General features: G+C 41.4%; 1 protein-coding gene across 9 annotated transcripts in view; it reads right to left on the bottom strand.

The window, feature by feature from the left end:
* Positions 1-156: 156 nt before the first annotated feature.
* Positions 157-16,825, bottom strand: part of c2cd5 (C2 calcium dependent domain containing 5) — a 79,565-nt gene continuing 62,896 nt past the window's right edge. For 5 of the 9 annotated variants that reach the window (XM_024379594.2, XM_024379592.2, XM_024379596.2 and 2 more), the window contains 15 exons: positions 16,290-16,481; positions 15,489-15,675; positions 14,872-15,036; positions 13,851-13,988; positions 13,409-13,472; positions 13,235-13,296; positions 9,857-9,955; positions 9,639-9,728; positions 6,841-6,913; positions 6,594-6,686; positions 5,942-5,980; positions 5,495-5,596; positions 3,301-3,497; positions 2,997-3,143; positions 157-1,568 (listed from right to left, as the gene is read on the bottom strand). In XM_024379594.2, coding sequence (XP_024235362.1) covers positions 1,443-1,568; positions 2,997-3,143; positions 3,301-3,497; positions 5,495-5,596; positions 5,942-5,980; positions 6,594-6,686; positions 6,841-6,913; positions 9,639-9,728; positions 9,857-9,955; positions 13,235-13,296; positions 13,409-13,472; positions 13,851-13,988; positions 14,872-15,036; positions 15,489-15,675; positions 16,290-16,481 — 1,774 coding nt within the window. In that variant the 3' untranslated portion in view covers positions 157-1,442. The remainder of the gene's footprint in view (positions 1,569-2,996; positions 3,144-3,300; positions 3,498-5,494; positions 5,597-5,941; positions 5,981-6,593; positions 6,687-6,840; positions 6,914-9,638; positions 9,729-9,856; positions 9,956-13,234; positions 13,297-13,408; positions 13,473-13,850; positions 13,989-14,871; positions 15,037-15,488; positions 15,676-16,289; positions 16,482-16,825) is intronic. The other 4 variants (XM_024379593.2, XM_024379598.2, XR_002948641.2 and 1 more) reach the window with 3 other exon arrangements.

The following is a 16,825-nucleotide window of genomic DNA, read 5'->3' as shown; positions in this document are numbered from 1 at the left end:
GCACCTCTGTGTAACTTGATATTTCCTCCTCATGTACAACTTAATCAGTTTCAAAGCAATCTTATCTGCTTTGACATCAAAATGCTTTCAGTAAAAACCATTTATAACAGGAGATAATTGATAGGCACCGAGAGACCGGACCAGACATTGGCAGGCTGTTTTTCACTGTAGTTCAGTTTATTGTGCAGCACTGTTTATCTCAGGCAACAAGCTGACAGAGTCATGGCAATAGTAGATACATGCTGCTAGACACTAACACACTCTATATGTATTTACATTCAAGTCTTACAGAGAAAGAGAAACAGGTTGTATTCATTAACAGTAGAACGCATCATGTAGCCTTACTTCTTACACAATGAATCAAACTTCAAGGACTTCATTAGACATGCAAAATTAGACACCACTAATATACTTTAACTTTATAAAAATACTAAAATCAGATTTTAGAGTACATTTACACAAATAAAAGTTATCGTTGCACCCAGGCTATGAACAAAAAGAGGTCATCGCAATAAGTTTATTTTCCAGCATTTACATGATTGTTAAAAACAGGAGAGTTCAGTAGTATGGACACCGTTGAGGCCACAGTCAGGACAGCCAGGAGTGTGACAGGAGGCTGTCCACAGGGTGGGTGTATGTTTGTGTGCATGTTTGCCAAAAACATTGTCATACAGTGACAGACAATTAAACTCAATTTAGTTCTCTAGTATGGCCATCTTCAGTAGTGGCTACCCTGTACTGCAGGGGTCCCAAATTATTAAGTCGTGGGCCTACTTTTCCTTGAGCAGATGGTCGGGGGTCCAGAAAATAGTTATAAATAATTAGTACCCTGCAAATTGACCACAAGAATCCCAAACAGATATAGTATTTCACAAAAACAATAATTTCACACCTTGATTAAATTAGGATACGATCACATATGCCTATAGCTATGCAAGGGAATACTTGGAAACAGATTTCCTAAATTAAAATCACTTTGAGCTAATTTCCTGGTGATTTTACAGTCTTATGTCAAAGAACAAAAATGATATAAAACCATGTTTTTTTTTGCTCCAAAATCTTGAGTGGGCAAAATAAAACCACACACGGGTCGAATTTGGCCCACGGGCTGCCTATTGGGAAACCCTGCTGTACTGAGTATGGTACTCTTTACCATGGCTGTCTACTAATGACTACCCTGTACACTTTAGAATTGCCGGCTAGTGACTGCTGAGTCTGGATGGAGAGCAATCAGTCTTTTAGCTGCCTAAAACTTCACCATGTATTGGAATGTCTATTATATCAGACAGACAGACATTACATAATGCCTCTAAATGGCTTATGTAGAGTGCCTTAATGGACAATTAAGAGACAATTTCTCCATCAACTAGTCTGTTTATGGCAGACATAAATCACAATTATTTGGATGGCTAGACTCAAGTGTGTGTGTGTGTGTGTGTGTGTCATGTGGTCCCATCAGCCCCAGTGGTGCTGGTCTGTCCGCTAGTAATCAGAGGGGGTATGGCCTCCTGGTCTGATTCTCTGACAAAGATGACAGCATCACCACTAACATTAATCAGACACTGAGCCTGGAGAGAGACAGAGACAGAGAGACAGAGACAGAGACAGAGAGAGAGAAGGGCGAGATAGAAAGAGAAGACAGACATGAGGGTCTGTAGTCCTTTCCACTCACAGCTCGTCATCCCGTACACGGGTTGAAAATGTCAGATTTTGTTATTGATTTTGTTATTAAGCGCCTAAATTGGAACACAGTGGCTGTACAGTAACATGACATACATGACGTCAGAGCTCCAGTTATCTGCTTCACAGCACTGTATGAGTTTTTTGACTGACAGCCGTTATAAACTTGAGCATCAAGTGCAACAACATGCTCCCAATCCCTCCTGCTAACTGGGCTACTTTTGCACATCTGTTCTCTGAGTGAGGGACATGCTGTAAATCAGGAGTTGATGATGTGTTCTAAAAGATGAGATGTTGAGGAATATAATAAATACCACTGATGTCATGCAAGCTAACCACACACCCATGCACCTCACATTTCCTCTTTTCATGTAATTTACAGAATCAACGTTTGTGATCGTTATGTTTGATCCAATTACAAGGAAAACATGCGTTATACCCTGGGTTGTCCTGAACAGAATGAACCTGTTTGTTATATTGTGGAGAAAATTTGCCGTGGAACACGCACTTGAATGCACTCATGACTCCATACTATGCTCACTAAAATTACAATCTGTTTGTCTGAAGTGCCTTTTGAAAGCCTAACACTGTGAGATCGTATTTTATAACTTAGCTAGCCATGTTGGCAATAGAATAAGATATCAAATGATGCCCACCTGACCCAGATTGCAATTTATAACGGAACATTTTTTAAACATAAAAAGTAATTGTGTGATGGTGAGGACGCAGTGCTGTGTTCCAAACAATAAACTACAAGTGTTCTTGCTCTAGTTCCTCAATATCAAAGCTAGAAGAGCTACAAAAAAGCACCTTATAGTTGAAGACTCTTTCCTTGTGTCATAAAAGTGCATTGAAATGACTTAGGAACTGTGTACAGTTGACAGGTGTGTGGCCACTTCAAGACAACCTCTCACTCAAACCCTTGCAATCTTGTTTTCTTATCTTGCACCTACTCCAACATTTCAATGAATTTTCTTATTGTTACTGAATAAATCCAGAGTATTTTCAGATTTCATTATTGACAAATGCTGTGTAAAAGTACAGTAAATATAAAAAGCACATCAAATCAAGTGTAATGTTTGGAGTCTGATCATTTACCCATAACCTTCAATGTGTTATCTTTGAATTGCTACCATGGTCATACCTATGCTTATTATAGTTCATTTCAATTTGGCCCAAACCACATAGGTCAAGTTCCACGAGTGTAAGGGGTTAACCTGGTGGTTCTTTGAGAAAATATTGTAGTTCAAACAGAACAATACTATAGGCCTCCAGTTCTTTAATTAACAGAGCAAATTAACAGTGTGTGTGTGTACCTGGTTCTTGTTGGGGTTTTCCATGAAGACACACTCCTTCATGCTGTATGACACTACGGCGTTGCCCCCCAGAGCTGCTACATGGGCACGGACCATGGCAAACACCTCCGCTATGAAGGAATGCAGGAACCCACTTACACCCCCCTCCTAACACACAGGTAAATATGTTCATCTTTGCGAAATCATTGCAATGAGCTAGCAGAGGAACAGACTACGCACACCACAGAAAGACATGTAATCATTTCCTACTCATCTCTGATGACACCTGCAGGAATCTATTACACAAATGTGTGTGTGCGTGTACCTCTCGTAGTGACGTGGTCTCTCTAATGAAGAACATGTTGATGATTCCCAAGTATTTGACAATACGCGTCCTGGGGAGAAAGGACAGAGGAGTCATCTTCACCACGGTAACAGGGGCACCGCATGGCAACGACCTGGTGGAGCGTAGGGACCGGGACCGCACCTCTGGGAGAGGACTGCAGCGCTCTGAGGACGAGACTGGAGGGGGAGAGAGAATGGGGGAGAGAAAGGGAGCGAGCGAGAAAAAGAGGGAGGGAGGGATGGAGATACCAGACTCAGCCTTTAGATGGTGCTACAAAGAATAGCAGATATGATGAGCTATGAGCTGGAGGAAATGGATATAGAGTGTGTGTGTGGAGTTTGAATGCAAACTACAAACGGGTTAAATCTAGGCCAGATCCAAATGAGAGCTGGTAACTTTGGAAAAGCACATTTTGAATTAGGGATATCTAATGAATTTCTTTTGTCCATTTATTTTTCCTCAGCCAACAGCAAAATCAGACAACTACATAGTAGAATAGTTTATTTATTAAATTGGTCAGCTTGTCACATTCTATATGAGAAAATAAAATTTCTCTCAAGAGTTAGGAGCATTCAAATTTCTGCACAGGAAGAGAAACATGCATGCCCAGTCACTGTACAGCATTCTTAATGCAGTGGAGGGAAAACACACATTTGAAAGCAGTTTTGAAGAGGAGGATCTTTTACTATGCTCATTTCTCAACTCCTAAAAATGTGTGAACTGCACCATTTTAAGCAGCTATGTTTATGCACATCTAGCACTAGCCAATAGTGTTGAATGCATGGGGAGACCAGGGCTAAATGTAGCACGGGTCAGGTGTAACTGGTAGGCCTACATTATATTCACTGTACATGGTCCTTTGATGAGTGCCAGTGGCACAATTCCAGGGACTTTCAAACCATCAATATGTTGCTAACTAGCAACAAGATAATTTTTAGAGTTTGGTCTAACTAATGATCAGCCCAATGGGGTAAATACAGATGGGAAACCCTATGCTTCAGCCTATCTATTTATTGCCACAATACTGCATCAGTTGGGCTACAGCCTGACGATATGGAGAAATATGTTATTGGGCTCATTTCTGGAGGGGGAAATTATATATTTGATTCATTTGAATAAAGTGTCCATTTAAAAAGTTGCCATAACTTACCTTAGTCATTCGATCAAAAGACGTTTAGGTCCCACCACGACCTGTAGTATTCTGTGATAGGTGTCTTTGTCAGTATATATCGTTTAGGCTCGCCCACAAACTAGAGACCCCACACCTCCCAAATGAACCACTCACTATAAGCTGTGAGTTAGTTTGTTTGTTTGTGTGTGTGTGTGAGAGAATGCGCAGCAGTGTAGCATGATGACAGTATAATCACAGTGATGAAAGCGTGAGCTGCCATGCACCATTCAGTGACAGACAGGCAAACAACCATACAGCCTCTGCAAACAGACAAGACAGACGTACATACAGACAGAGACTGGCCAGGCCTTGTGTGTGTGTGCATGCATTTACCTGTTTGTGTGTGTGTGTGTTAGAGTCCCTATGTGGCCTTGTTTAAATTAGTGTGTTTGTGTGTGTGTGTACGATCGATACAAAACAGAAACAAATTAGGCAGTCTGCTAAGCAGAATGATTCAATCAAGCCAGAGTGTGAAAGATGTTCCAACTCGTAACATAGTGAATGATGCTTCAATCCGACCTGGAACCTTCAGAGCCAATTTGAATAACATTAAGTCTGCATCTCAAATCCCTCCCCACTCCCGAGTTAGAGCATTACACAGGGATCTGCCATATGGCTCTGGTCCAAAGTAGTGCATTAAAGGGAAGAGGGTGTGATTTGAGACGTGTCCTGGTTTTTAATCCCAGTTAATTATGCCCAGTTATCATCACAGTTTATGACAAAGTTCATTTATGTAGCATCAAACTGCAATTCCCCCAAGTCGCCAGCTTTAGTGAGATATGTTTTTAGTGTGTTTTAAGATCCTCTTTCATGTTTACTTTCTCCATGTCTGTCACTATGGCGACAGGGTCAGAGGTTATACGCTGGTTGTTGGTTGGTCATTCCTCTGAGGGGCGGGGCTTCAACTTTCACACTCTAGTTAACCAGCTGGTGCATGATCTGTGACGCTCCGCCCCCCAGCGGCAATTGGGGAGGGATGTGTATGTTTGTGTGTGTGTGTACCAGAGTTTGCTAGCGACTGTGTCCTCCTACTTGTCTTAACTGATCCTCGTCTTATGGTGTGAGCTTTCAGCCTAAGCAGCTCTAGCCAGGTGCTGCATCTGTCTGCAAAGGAACCGTAATCAACCGAGGAAACTGGAGAAACATACACACGCATGTGCACAAGCTCGCACACACACACACACACACACACACACACACACACACACACACACACACACACACACACAACATCCACACCGCATACATGCGCGTGCATACACACACCACACACGTACCGAAAACCGCATACACACATGACATAGAACATAATATAGACACATAAAGAAAAAGCATATAGAGAAAATAAAAGGAGGAGGTTGGGGCGGAGCAGGAGAACAAAAGGATGAGAACTTAAAAAAGGGCCGTGGTAGCCATGGCAGCAAGGAGGGGGTGGGTGGGGGAGCTTACCTCGAGATGAGGAGTGGGTCATGGCACTCTCTGGAAGACCTGTCGACACACACACACCATGATGCACTGCCACACACACAACCACAGATGTTGACTCTTCAGGCCTCAGCAAGATACAACACACTGTATCTCAATACCTTACAGACACTTCCTTATACCTGGTCCTATATCCACATCTTGTTCCCTAGTCCTAAATTCTATCTCCTAGGTCTAGCTCCTAGTCCTGGCTGATGTGGAGGGCGGCCATTTTGGTTTAACCCCAGCTCTCTCTCCAGATCAGTGACGAGCAGGATTGTTTTTTTATAGTCATCACAGTGCTACTCAACATAGCTCTACACACACACACACACACACACACATGGCTGCAGGTCTAAAACACCTGAGAGAGGATGTACCTGGTTATACAGTTACAATATTTACTTGGTCATACAGTCACAGGCGGTAAAGTCATGTTTAACACAACTACTACAGAACATATTGAAATAGAGGACAGAGAGTAGAACACTATGGTTAAGGGAGCTTCAAGGAGTGAGACGTTCCAGGCGCTTAGAGGATTTCTGATGTTTTGTCTGCTGAGGGATGGCTCTATTGGAGGTTAAAGGTTAGGCAGTTGTTAGTGATCCAGGATTATAAGAGATAAGGATTGGTGTACCTGAAGCTTTGGCTGTAGGCTGGTTGTTGGAGGACGTTGACTCTCCACACAGCTCCATAGAAAACTGTAGCTGCTCTTCATTCTCACCACTCCCTGGAAAACAAAAACACACAGAACTTAATCTCTTTCACTCCTCAACCCACCCAAGTGCACTAACTCAAATCTCAAGTGTCTCGTCTCCTTCAGCTCTCCATAACACCAGACCCTTCTCGCTAACCCCTGACCTACAGCCTTTGAGAATACTAACCCTTGTTAAGAGCCTTGTCTGCTGCCAGCTGAGTCTCCTTGTCAAAACTCATGGCTACAGCTGTCACCGCCACCTGGAGAGGAAACGGGAGAGGACGGGGGAGAGGAAACGGGAGAGGACAGGGGAGAGGAAACGGGAGAGGACAGGGAGAGGGGAAACGGGAGAGGACAGAGGGAGAGGAAACGGGAGAGGGTATGTGAGAAAATGAGAGAGAATGAAACTATCATTACCTTGTCGCTATCATTTATTGACACAAATGTCAGGTAAAGTGATAGGGGGAAAAATGTATACAGTTTCATATCGCAGTATTATTTTTGGATATTATATAGATATTTGACTCAAAGTATCGACTTCTTAAAAAGGTAGCTTTAGCTAGCGCTAGTCAGCTGTACAAGCACTAAAACCCATCCTATAGCCCAGGTAAGGCTGAGCAATATGGCCTAAAAATCTTATCTCGATTTTTAAAAACATATAGGGGTTTCTAGATTTTTTCAAATGTTTTTTTTTATATATATATTTTTTAACTTAATACATGTTGTTGTACAATTAAAGGTAAAATACACTTCAAATAGTGCATTTCAAATAGTCAGCAATATTCTAATGAATTCAGGGCTTGTGAAGTTATACCTAGGCTAAATTAAAGCCTTCCACAACCATAAGACCCACTAATAATTTAAGAATGTTATCAAAATAGTTTAAACTGCTTTTTTGCAATAATCACTGATCTGGCTTTCAAGTCTATGAAAATGCCATTTTTTGTTACAAATTTAACTAGAACCATGCATAATGCACATTCACTAATAACGACTAACATCTTGTAGCAGGCATTAGACTCCACCATTTTTAAACACAGGTCTCAACAATCTCTCAAGCCCACGTGTTAGTGATTAGTCAGCGAATCTTTATATTTCAAGTTTAGCCAACTTGGGATTTATTTGCTAGCTAACAAGGTTGAACAGTCAAATTGTTATGAACACACCATTCGGTCTGTCTCCAACTCTTTGAAAAGCATGTTAGCCTGTCCACATGTTGAAATCAAGCGGCCTACCTTATTTCTCAGAATGGAAACAAGTTGCCAATTCCTTATGTTTATTGCACATTTATAAAACATAGACTAGTCTAACAGTCTTTGGCTGAAATGCTGCTAGCGGTATGTGGTACCACAATGCCGCTCGCGACTAACAGAATTCATTTTCCAGAATCAATGTTCATTGATACTCTCGTTTTAGTATTGTCTGCTCTGCACGTAATTTGGGTAGTTGAGACATAAATTGGTCTTGGTAGAAAATTAAACTTCTCCTCTATTACAGTAAAATAATGTCTCACTTTGTTTTTTGGTGTCCATGTGACCGATTCTGTTGGACCAAATCTCAAATAGCGAGTTGAAACTGCTTGTCAGAGAGGAAGATGTGATCAACTTTGTTGGCGAATGGAGGCGGGGGGAGGGGCTTGGTGTGTGTGTAAACCATAGTGGAAGAGGCGAAGTTGAAAGCAAAGATTTTTATAACTAAACCAAGATAGACCACAGTCTTTCGTTTCCAATGAGAACAAATGAGTAATAGTGGGCAGAACAAGCAAGGAGGTGGGCAGACCAAGCACGAGCTAGCGAGATCCTATTTGCCTGTTCTAGCATCATCTGCATATTTCCGTCAGGGAACGCCTACTCTGTGAAGCGAGTGTGTGTAATAACTCAATTCGCCTTTGCACTCCTTCTAAACGACGCGATTTTTAAAAACTGTAACAAAGGGTAAAGTCTACTCTACTTAGTCCCCTCTGTTCAAAACAGATTCTAGTTTTGGAACAGAAAACTGTATTGAGAACAAATGTTTAATCGATGAGAAAATTTGCAGAATGTCAACCAAAATCCATCTCCTTTCACTGCTGGCCACTGGGCTTCCTCTCACTAGTGGAAACGCCGGGCAGATGCTTCATATTTATACATCCAGTGAAATATCTGTCTCATTGTTCTGTGGTGAAAGGTTTCACTCTCGCTAAAATATTGTCCAAAATTAGGGCAATGCATTTTCTAGAGGCTATCTTTGAACCAAAGCTTGTCGCCTGCCTTCCTGTCTTGTTAGGGCGGAGACATGCATTTCATCATTATATACAGACCTCTAATGTAAATGGGAAGGTGCACACAACACAAGAGGAGTGAATGAGACAAAACCAAAAATACAACATGAGAACAAGCGGACATAAATGCTAAAAAAAACGGAGAATAACAAAACCTTGATTCTTGCAATACAGGCATTTGGAATATGGCACACAAACATATCGCCCAGCCCTAAACCCAGGGTTATTCAACTCTTACCCTACAAGGTCTGGAGCCTGCTGGTTTTCTGTTCTACCTGATAATTAATTGCACCCACCCGGTGTCCCAGATTGAAATCAGTCCCAGAATAGAGGACAAAAAAAGCAGTGAAACTGGCTTCGAGGCCCAGCGATGAGTTTGAGGAATATAGCTTATTCTCCATCTTCTTTTTAAATAGTGAGCCAACATGTTTTCAGCACTTATTTCCCTGAGTGAACAAAACACATTTTCTCCTGCTCTCTCGTCTCTCTGCAGCAGATACATAGTGAACAATATGTTGGAACATCAAATCAATAAAACACCTTTATCGAAACGCAATACATATAGGATCGTGAGAATCGCAATACATATCGTATCAGCACCTTAGTATCTTTATAATATCGTATCTTGAGGTCCCTGGCAATTCCAATTCCCTAATACTGACCAAAATGTTTCTAGGAAAGATGGACAAAATAGGAGAGGTGTTCTTAGGTGTGTGTCTTCTCACCTGTATGAGTTCTTCCTCTGGTACGGCTACAGTGAAGTTGAGATGGCATAGACAGCAGGGGATCATGGAACGTAACTTAAAGTATAGACTCTACACAGACAAATAAAAAGCAGACATTTCAATTTATTACAGAAGTTAAAGATTACGTAGATTAAGTAAGAGGAACACCAATGCTTGAGCTTGACCAGCGTATCCCCATTGTGTGTGTGTGGTCTTACCTTGAGTAAATTCTCACAGAGGTCAGTGAAGATCTTGTTGAGGCCCTGGTTGGTCAGATTGGCATTATTGAGTCTGTAGACCCTGACAGATGTAAACATCTAGGGAGGGGGGGGATTGGCAAAGAACGAAATATAAACATATTATAATCTCTCAATAACCTGTAGAACAGTAGTAGTGATTGCCAAGTAGCAGTAGTACACTCGTACAGCATTAGTAGTAATACAGTAGTAGTAGTGCAGTAGTAGTAGAAGTTGTGTAGTAGTAGTAGAATAGTAGTAGTAGTATTAGTAGAAGTAGTACAGTAGTAGTACATTAGTAGAACAGTAGTAGTAAAAGTTGTACAGTAGTAGTAGAAGTAGTACAATAGTAGAAGGAGTAGTACTAGAACAGTAGTAGAAGTAGTACAGTAGTAGTAGTAGTAGAATAATAGTAGAAGTAGAAGTAGTAGTAGTAGTACAACAGTAGTAGTAGTACAGTAGTAGAAGTATTAGTATAAGTAATACAGTAGTAGTAGTAAAACAGTAGTAGAAGTATTAGTATAGGTAGCACAGTAGTAGAAGTAGAAGAAGTAGTACAATAGTAGAAGTACAGTAGTAGTAGTAGAACTAGTATATCAGTATATCAGTAGAAGTAATACAGTAGTAGCATAACAGTAGTAGTAGAACAGTAGTAGTAGTAGAAGTAGAAGTAGTACAGTAGTAGTAGTAGTAGTAGTACAACAGTAGTAGTAGTACAACAGTAGTAGTAGTAGAAGAAAAAGTCGTAGTAGAAGTAGTACAGTAGTTGTAGTAGAACAGTAGTAGCAGTAATAGAACAGTAGTAGTAGTAGAACAGTAGTAGTAGTAGTAGTAGAAGAAAGTCATAGTAGAAGTAGTACAGTAGTCGTAGTAGAACAGTAGTAGCAGTAGTAGTAATAGAACAGTAGTAGAAGAAAGTCATAGTAGAAGTAGTACAGTAGTCGTAGTAGAACAGTAGTAGCAGTAGTAGTAATAGAACAGTAGTAGAACAGTAGTAGTAGTAGAACAGTAGTAGTCGTAGAAGTTGTACAGTAGTAGTAGAACAGCAGTAATAGTATTAGTAGAAGTAGTACAGTAGTAGTAGTAGAAGTAGTACAATAGTAGAAGAAGTAGTACTAGTAGTGGTAGAACAGGTAGTAGTAGTAGTACAGTAGTAGTATAATAATAGTAGTAGTAGTAGGACTAGTACAGTAGTAGTAGAAGAGTAGTAGTAGTACAGTAGTAGAAGTAGAACAGTAGTAGTATAACTAGTACAGTGGTAGTAGTAGTAGTAGTAGTACAACAGTAGTAATACAGTAGTAGAAGTACAGTAGTACAATAGTAGGAGTAGTACTAGTAGTAGAATAATAGTAGAAGTAGTACAGTAGTAGTAGAAGTAGAATAATAGTAGTAGTAGTAGAACTAGTAGTAGTAGAATAGTAGCAGTAGAATAGTAGTAGTGGAAGTAATATAGTAGTAGTAGAACAGTAGTAGTAGTAGAAGTAGTACAGTAGTAGTAGAACAGTACTAGTACAGTAGTAGTAGAACAGTACTAGTAGTAGAAGTAGTACAGTAGTAGAAGTAGAACAGTAGTAATAGTAGAAGTAGTACAGTCGTAGTAGTAGAACAGTAGTAGTAGTAGTAGGAGTAGAGTAGTAGTAGAAGGTGTACAGTAGTAGCAGTAGTAGTAGAACAGTAGTAGTAGTAGAAGTTGTACAGTAGTAGAACAGTAGTAGTAGTATTAGTAGAAGTAGTACAGTAGCAGAAGTAGAACAGTAGTAGTAGTAGTACAGTAGTAGTACAGTAGTAGTACAGTAGTAGAACAGTAGTAGTAGTACAAGTTGCACAGTAGTAGAAGTAGAACAGTAGAAGTAGTACAGTAGTAGTAGTTAGAACAATAGTAGTAGAACAGTAGTAGTACAGTAGTAGAAGTACAACTGTTGTAGTAGTAGTAGTTAGAAGTAGCATAGTAGTAGTACCGTAGTAATAGTATTAGTAGTACAGTAGTAGTAGAAGAGTAGTAGTAGTACAGTAGTATAACAGTAGTAGTAGTAGTAGTAGTAGTAAAAGTTGCACAGTAGTAGAAGTAGAACAGTAGAAGTAGTACAGTAGTAGTAGTTAGAACAGTAGTAGTACAGTAGTAGTAGTAGAACAGTAGCAGAACAGTAGTAGAAGTAGAACAGTAGTAGTAGTACAGTAGTAGTAGTAGAACAGTAGTAGTATTAGAAGTAGCACAGTAGTAAAAGTAGCACAGTAGTACAAGTAGAACAGTAGTAAAAGTAGAACAGTAGTAGTAGTAGTAGTATAATAATAGTAGTAGTAGTAGTAGAAGTAGTAGTACAGCAGTAGTAGTAGAGCAGTAGTAGAAGTAGCACAGTAGTAAAAGTAGAACAGTAGTAGAACAGTAGTATAAGTAGTACAGTAGTAGTAGTATTATAATAGTAGTAGTGGCAGTAGAACTAGTACAGTAGTAGTAGTAGAACAGTAATAGTAGTAGTAGTAGTACAGTAGTAACAGTAGTAGAACAGTAGTAACAGTAGTAGAACAGTAGTAGTAGTAGTAGTAGTAGTAGTAGTAGTAGTAGAACAGTAGCAGTATAAGTAGTACAGTAGTAGTAGTAGTAGAACAGTAGTAGTAGTAGTAGAACAGTAGCAGTATAAGTAGTACAGTAGTAGTAGTAGTAGAACAGTAGTAGTAGCAAAAGTAGTACAGTAGTAGAAGTAGAACAGCAGTGGTACAGTAGTAGTAGTACAGTAGTAGTAGTAGTACAGTAGTAGTAGTACAGTAGTAGTAGTACAGTAGTAGTAGTAGTAGAACAGTACTAGAAGTAGTACAGCAGTACTAGTAGAAGTAGTACAGCAGTAGTAGAAGTAGTAGAGCAGTAGTAGTAGAGCAGTAGTAGTAGAACAGTAGTAGTAGAGCAGTAGTAGTAGAGCAGTAGTAGAAGTAGCACAGTAGTAAAAGTAGAACAGTAGTAGAAGTACAAGTAATACAGTAGTAGTACAGTAGTAGTGGTACAGTAGTAGTAGTACAGTAGTAATAGTAGTAGTAGTACAGTAGTAGCAGTAGTACATTAGTAGCAGTAGTAGTAGTACAGTGGTAGTAGTAGAACAGTAGTAGTAGAACAGTAGTAGTAGTAGTAGTACAGTAGTAGTAGCGTAGTAGAAGTAGTACAGTAGTTGTAGTAGTACAAGTAAAAAATATATATTTCAAATTTAACCTTTATTTAACTAGGCAAGTAATTCAAGAACAAATTCTTATTTATAATGACGGCCTACCCGGGCCAAACCAGGACGATGCTGGGCCAATTGTGAGGCGCAGAAGTAGTAGAAGTACAGTAGTAGTGGTAGTAGTAGCAGTGTTTCAGTGTGTGAGTCTGACCTGTAGCCCTGAAGTCCAGTTGTAAATCCCAGGCATGACCTCTGTGTTACAGCTGTAAAACCCTGGAGAGAGACAGGTAGATGGACGGACATCGTAAAAGAGCAGAGCTGAATAGAATAGAACATTTCTTGTAGAACAGTGTGTGTGTGTGTGTGTGTGTGTGTGTGTGTGTACCTGCAGGAATGGGGGCATCAGTGAGAAGGGATTGGATGTCCTCTACTGCATCAGTGTCATCAATCTAAAGACATGAGAAGAAAAGCATTAACACACAGATTTGATGTGATTTATTTGGATCTCCATTAGCCGACACCAATGGTAAAGCTAGTCTTACTGGGGTCCAACACATTACCAAAAATACATTTTGACAAAAGACTACAATTTCCATACATTTAAAAACATGAACATGTAGTGTGTGTGTGCATCTATCAGTTACACATACATGTCAGTACATACACACAACAAGTAGGTCACATGGGTGAGAGGCGATGTGTTGCTTTATTTGTTTTTTCAGATCCTTTACAGATCATATGCCCACACACTACAATTACACATCCAACATAACACCCCCCCCTACGGTACACACACCCTACAGTACAGTACACACAGCCAACCATACCTCCAGTACGAAGGCGTCCTTCTTGCCGTGGGACAGGTCTAGTTCTGACAGCTCATCTGAACTCTCAGAGGTAGACCTGAACAGTCTGGACCGCTGTCTGTCAGGGATAGGAGACCCCACCACCTCCTCTATACACTCCTACAACAACAATAGCAACAACTCAACAATATGTGTGTTTGTGTGTGTGTCTGACCATCCCCGTCTGGGTTGTGAGCCGCTGAGTTAGTCACCATAGAAACACCATCAGTTCAAACCTCACACTAAGTAGAATGATTAGGTCATTCCTAATCACACCCAATTCTACCCACACCCAATATTGTGCAATCAGAGTACGTTTCTATATTAGTGATAATCACACACACATTTTAATGTGTGAGAGTGTACTCACATAGACAAAGCTGTGATTCCAGACTATCATTAAGCTGTGATTCCAGACTATCATTAAGCTGTGATTCCAGACTATCCTAGAGCTGTGATTCCAGACTATCCTAGAGCTGTGATTCCAGACTATCCTAGAGCTGTGATTCCAGACTATCATTAAGCTGTGATTCCAGACTATCCTAGAGCTGTGATTCCAGACTATCCTAGAGCTGTGATTCCAGACTATCCTAGAGCTGTGATTCCAGACTATCCTAGAGCTGTGATTCCAGACTATCCTAGAGCTGTGATTCCAGACTGTACTTAGACAGAGCTGTGATTTTAGAGTATACACATTTACTGTCAAGCTGTGATACTCATACAGCTGTAATTGTAGGACACCTCATATATTGTGATTCTAGAGAGGGTGTACTGAGATAGAGCTGTGATTTTAGAGGGTGAGGTACTCATATAAAGCTGAGATTAATAGAGAGGCTAATGTGCCATGCATCACTCTAATTGGGCATGCTAGTACTGTATTCAGGTCGGTGAACGCCTCAGGGTCCAACGTTAATAACTTCTTAATAACCAGAGAAAGACACAGAGAGGAATTAACTATGATGTTCCACACAGACTTGTGTGTGTGTGTGTTTGTCTCTCTCACCGGGGGGTGTATGTTGTAGAGCTCCTTATTCATGACGATGGTGTCGTTGATGCGCTTCTGCATGGTTGAAATGTGTTGGTCGTAGCTCAGGTCACTGGGGGTCTTACCAGCTATCTGGATACCACCTGGAGCTGGAAGAGCTGACAGGTACACACCCGTTGCAGACTGGACACACACACACACACACACACACGTCAGAGAGAGACAGACACACACACACACGTCAGATACACACCTTGTAACAGACATGAGGAGAGGGTCACACAGACGCACACACACACACACACACACACACACACACACACACACACACGTCAGATACACACCTTGTAACAGACATGAGGAGAGGGTCACACAGACGCACACACACACACACACACAGCTAGTCCTAGTCAGATACACACTTCTAACAGACATGAGGAGAGGGTCACACCAGAAGGGGACACACACACACACACACACACACCTTCTTCAGATACACACCTTGTAACAGACATGAGGAGAGGGTCACACAGACGCACACACACACACACACACACACACACGTCAGATACACACCTTGTAACAGACATGAGGAGAGGGTCACACAGACGCACACACTCAAACACAGGACTTACAGCTAGTCCTAGGAGCATGTTTTCTCCCACACTGATCTGAATGCGGAGCCCAAACAGAGCGTTCATGCAGCGCAGCTTCAGTTTGTTCATCAACTGGGTGTGTAGCTCATACTCCATGAAGGGGAGGAGGTTAGAGATGGCTGTGGCATTCACCTCCCCTTGAGCCTTCTTCTTGGTACGACACAACCTGCAATACAACACAACATTACACACACACCTCCCTGGGCCACCTTCTTGGTACGACACAACCTGCAATATAACACAACATTACACATACACCTCCCTGGGCCACCTTCTTGGTACGACACAACCTGCAATACAACACAACATTACACACACACCTCCCTGGGCCACCTTCTTGGTACGACACAACCTGCAATACAACACAACATTACACACACACCTCCCTGGGCCACCTTCTTGGTACGACACAACCTGCAATACAACACAACATTACACACACACCTCCCTGGGCCACCTTCTTGGTACGACACAACCTGCAATACAACACAACATTACACACACACCTCCCTGGGCCACCTTCTTGGTACGACACAACCTGCAATATAACACAACATTACACACACACCTCCCTGGGCCACCTTCTTGGTACGACACAACCTGCAATATAACACAACATTACACACACACCTCCCTGGGCCACCTTCTTGGTACGACACAACCTGCAATATAACACAACATTACACACACACCTCCCTGGGCCACCTTCTTCTTAGGAAACAGTTTAGAGGAACAACACAAAGACAGGATATATGTTTGTAGTGGTAGTGTGTGCGTTACCTGGCCTGTATGAGGCAGCCCTTCCCAGTAACAGCAGCCTCAGCAGGTAGGTCTATGGTAGTAAAGAGCACGTCAGGGACCTTCTGTCTCCTACAGTGGTAGCAGTATGTGAGCTGAGCTGGGAACGGCATGTTGAACTCATCATATGGGATGTGACAAAATCCGCAGCTAGGGGGCGACGCATCATCAAACCTGGAATACACACACACTGCTCAGGAAGTATGCTAAAAAGCTATGAAATTCATTCATTCATTAACATTTCACATTAAGTCATTTAGCAGATGCTCTTATCCAGAGCGACAGGAGCAATTAGGGTTAAGTGCCTTGCTCAAGGACACATCAGCAGTGTATCGGTGAACCGGCGACCTTTAGGTTACTGGCCCAACGCTCTTAACCGCTAGGCTACCAGCTGCCTCATTACACCGCTGTCCATTTAGAAGTAACCCATGACTAGGTTAATTAGTCTAAAACCTTCCCGGCCACTCAAGTTCTTTCACCCCTACACTAACACCCATCCAACACAGTGTGGGTGTGTG

Source organism: Oncorhynchus tshawytscha, linkage group LG19 (assembly GCF_018296145.1).
Source record: "Oncorhynchus tshawytscha isolate Ot180627B linkage group LG19, Otsh_v2.0, whole genome shotgun sequence".
NCBI classification, from domain to species: domain Eukaryota; kingdom Metazoa; phylum Chordata; class Actinopteri; order Salmoniformes; family Salmonidae; genus Oncorhynchus; species Oncorhynchus tshawytscha.
Note: the sequence above shows the minus strand (reverse complement) of the source record. Positions and strands in the feature narration are given on the sequence as shown.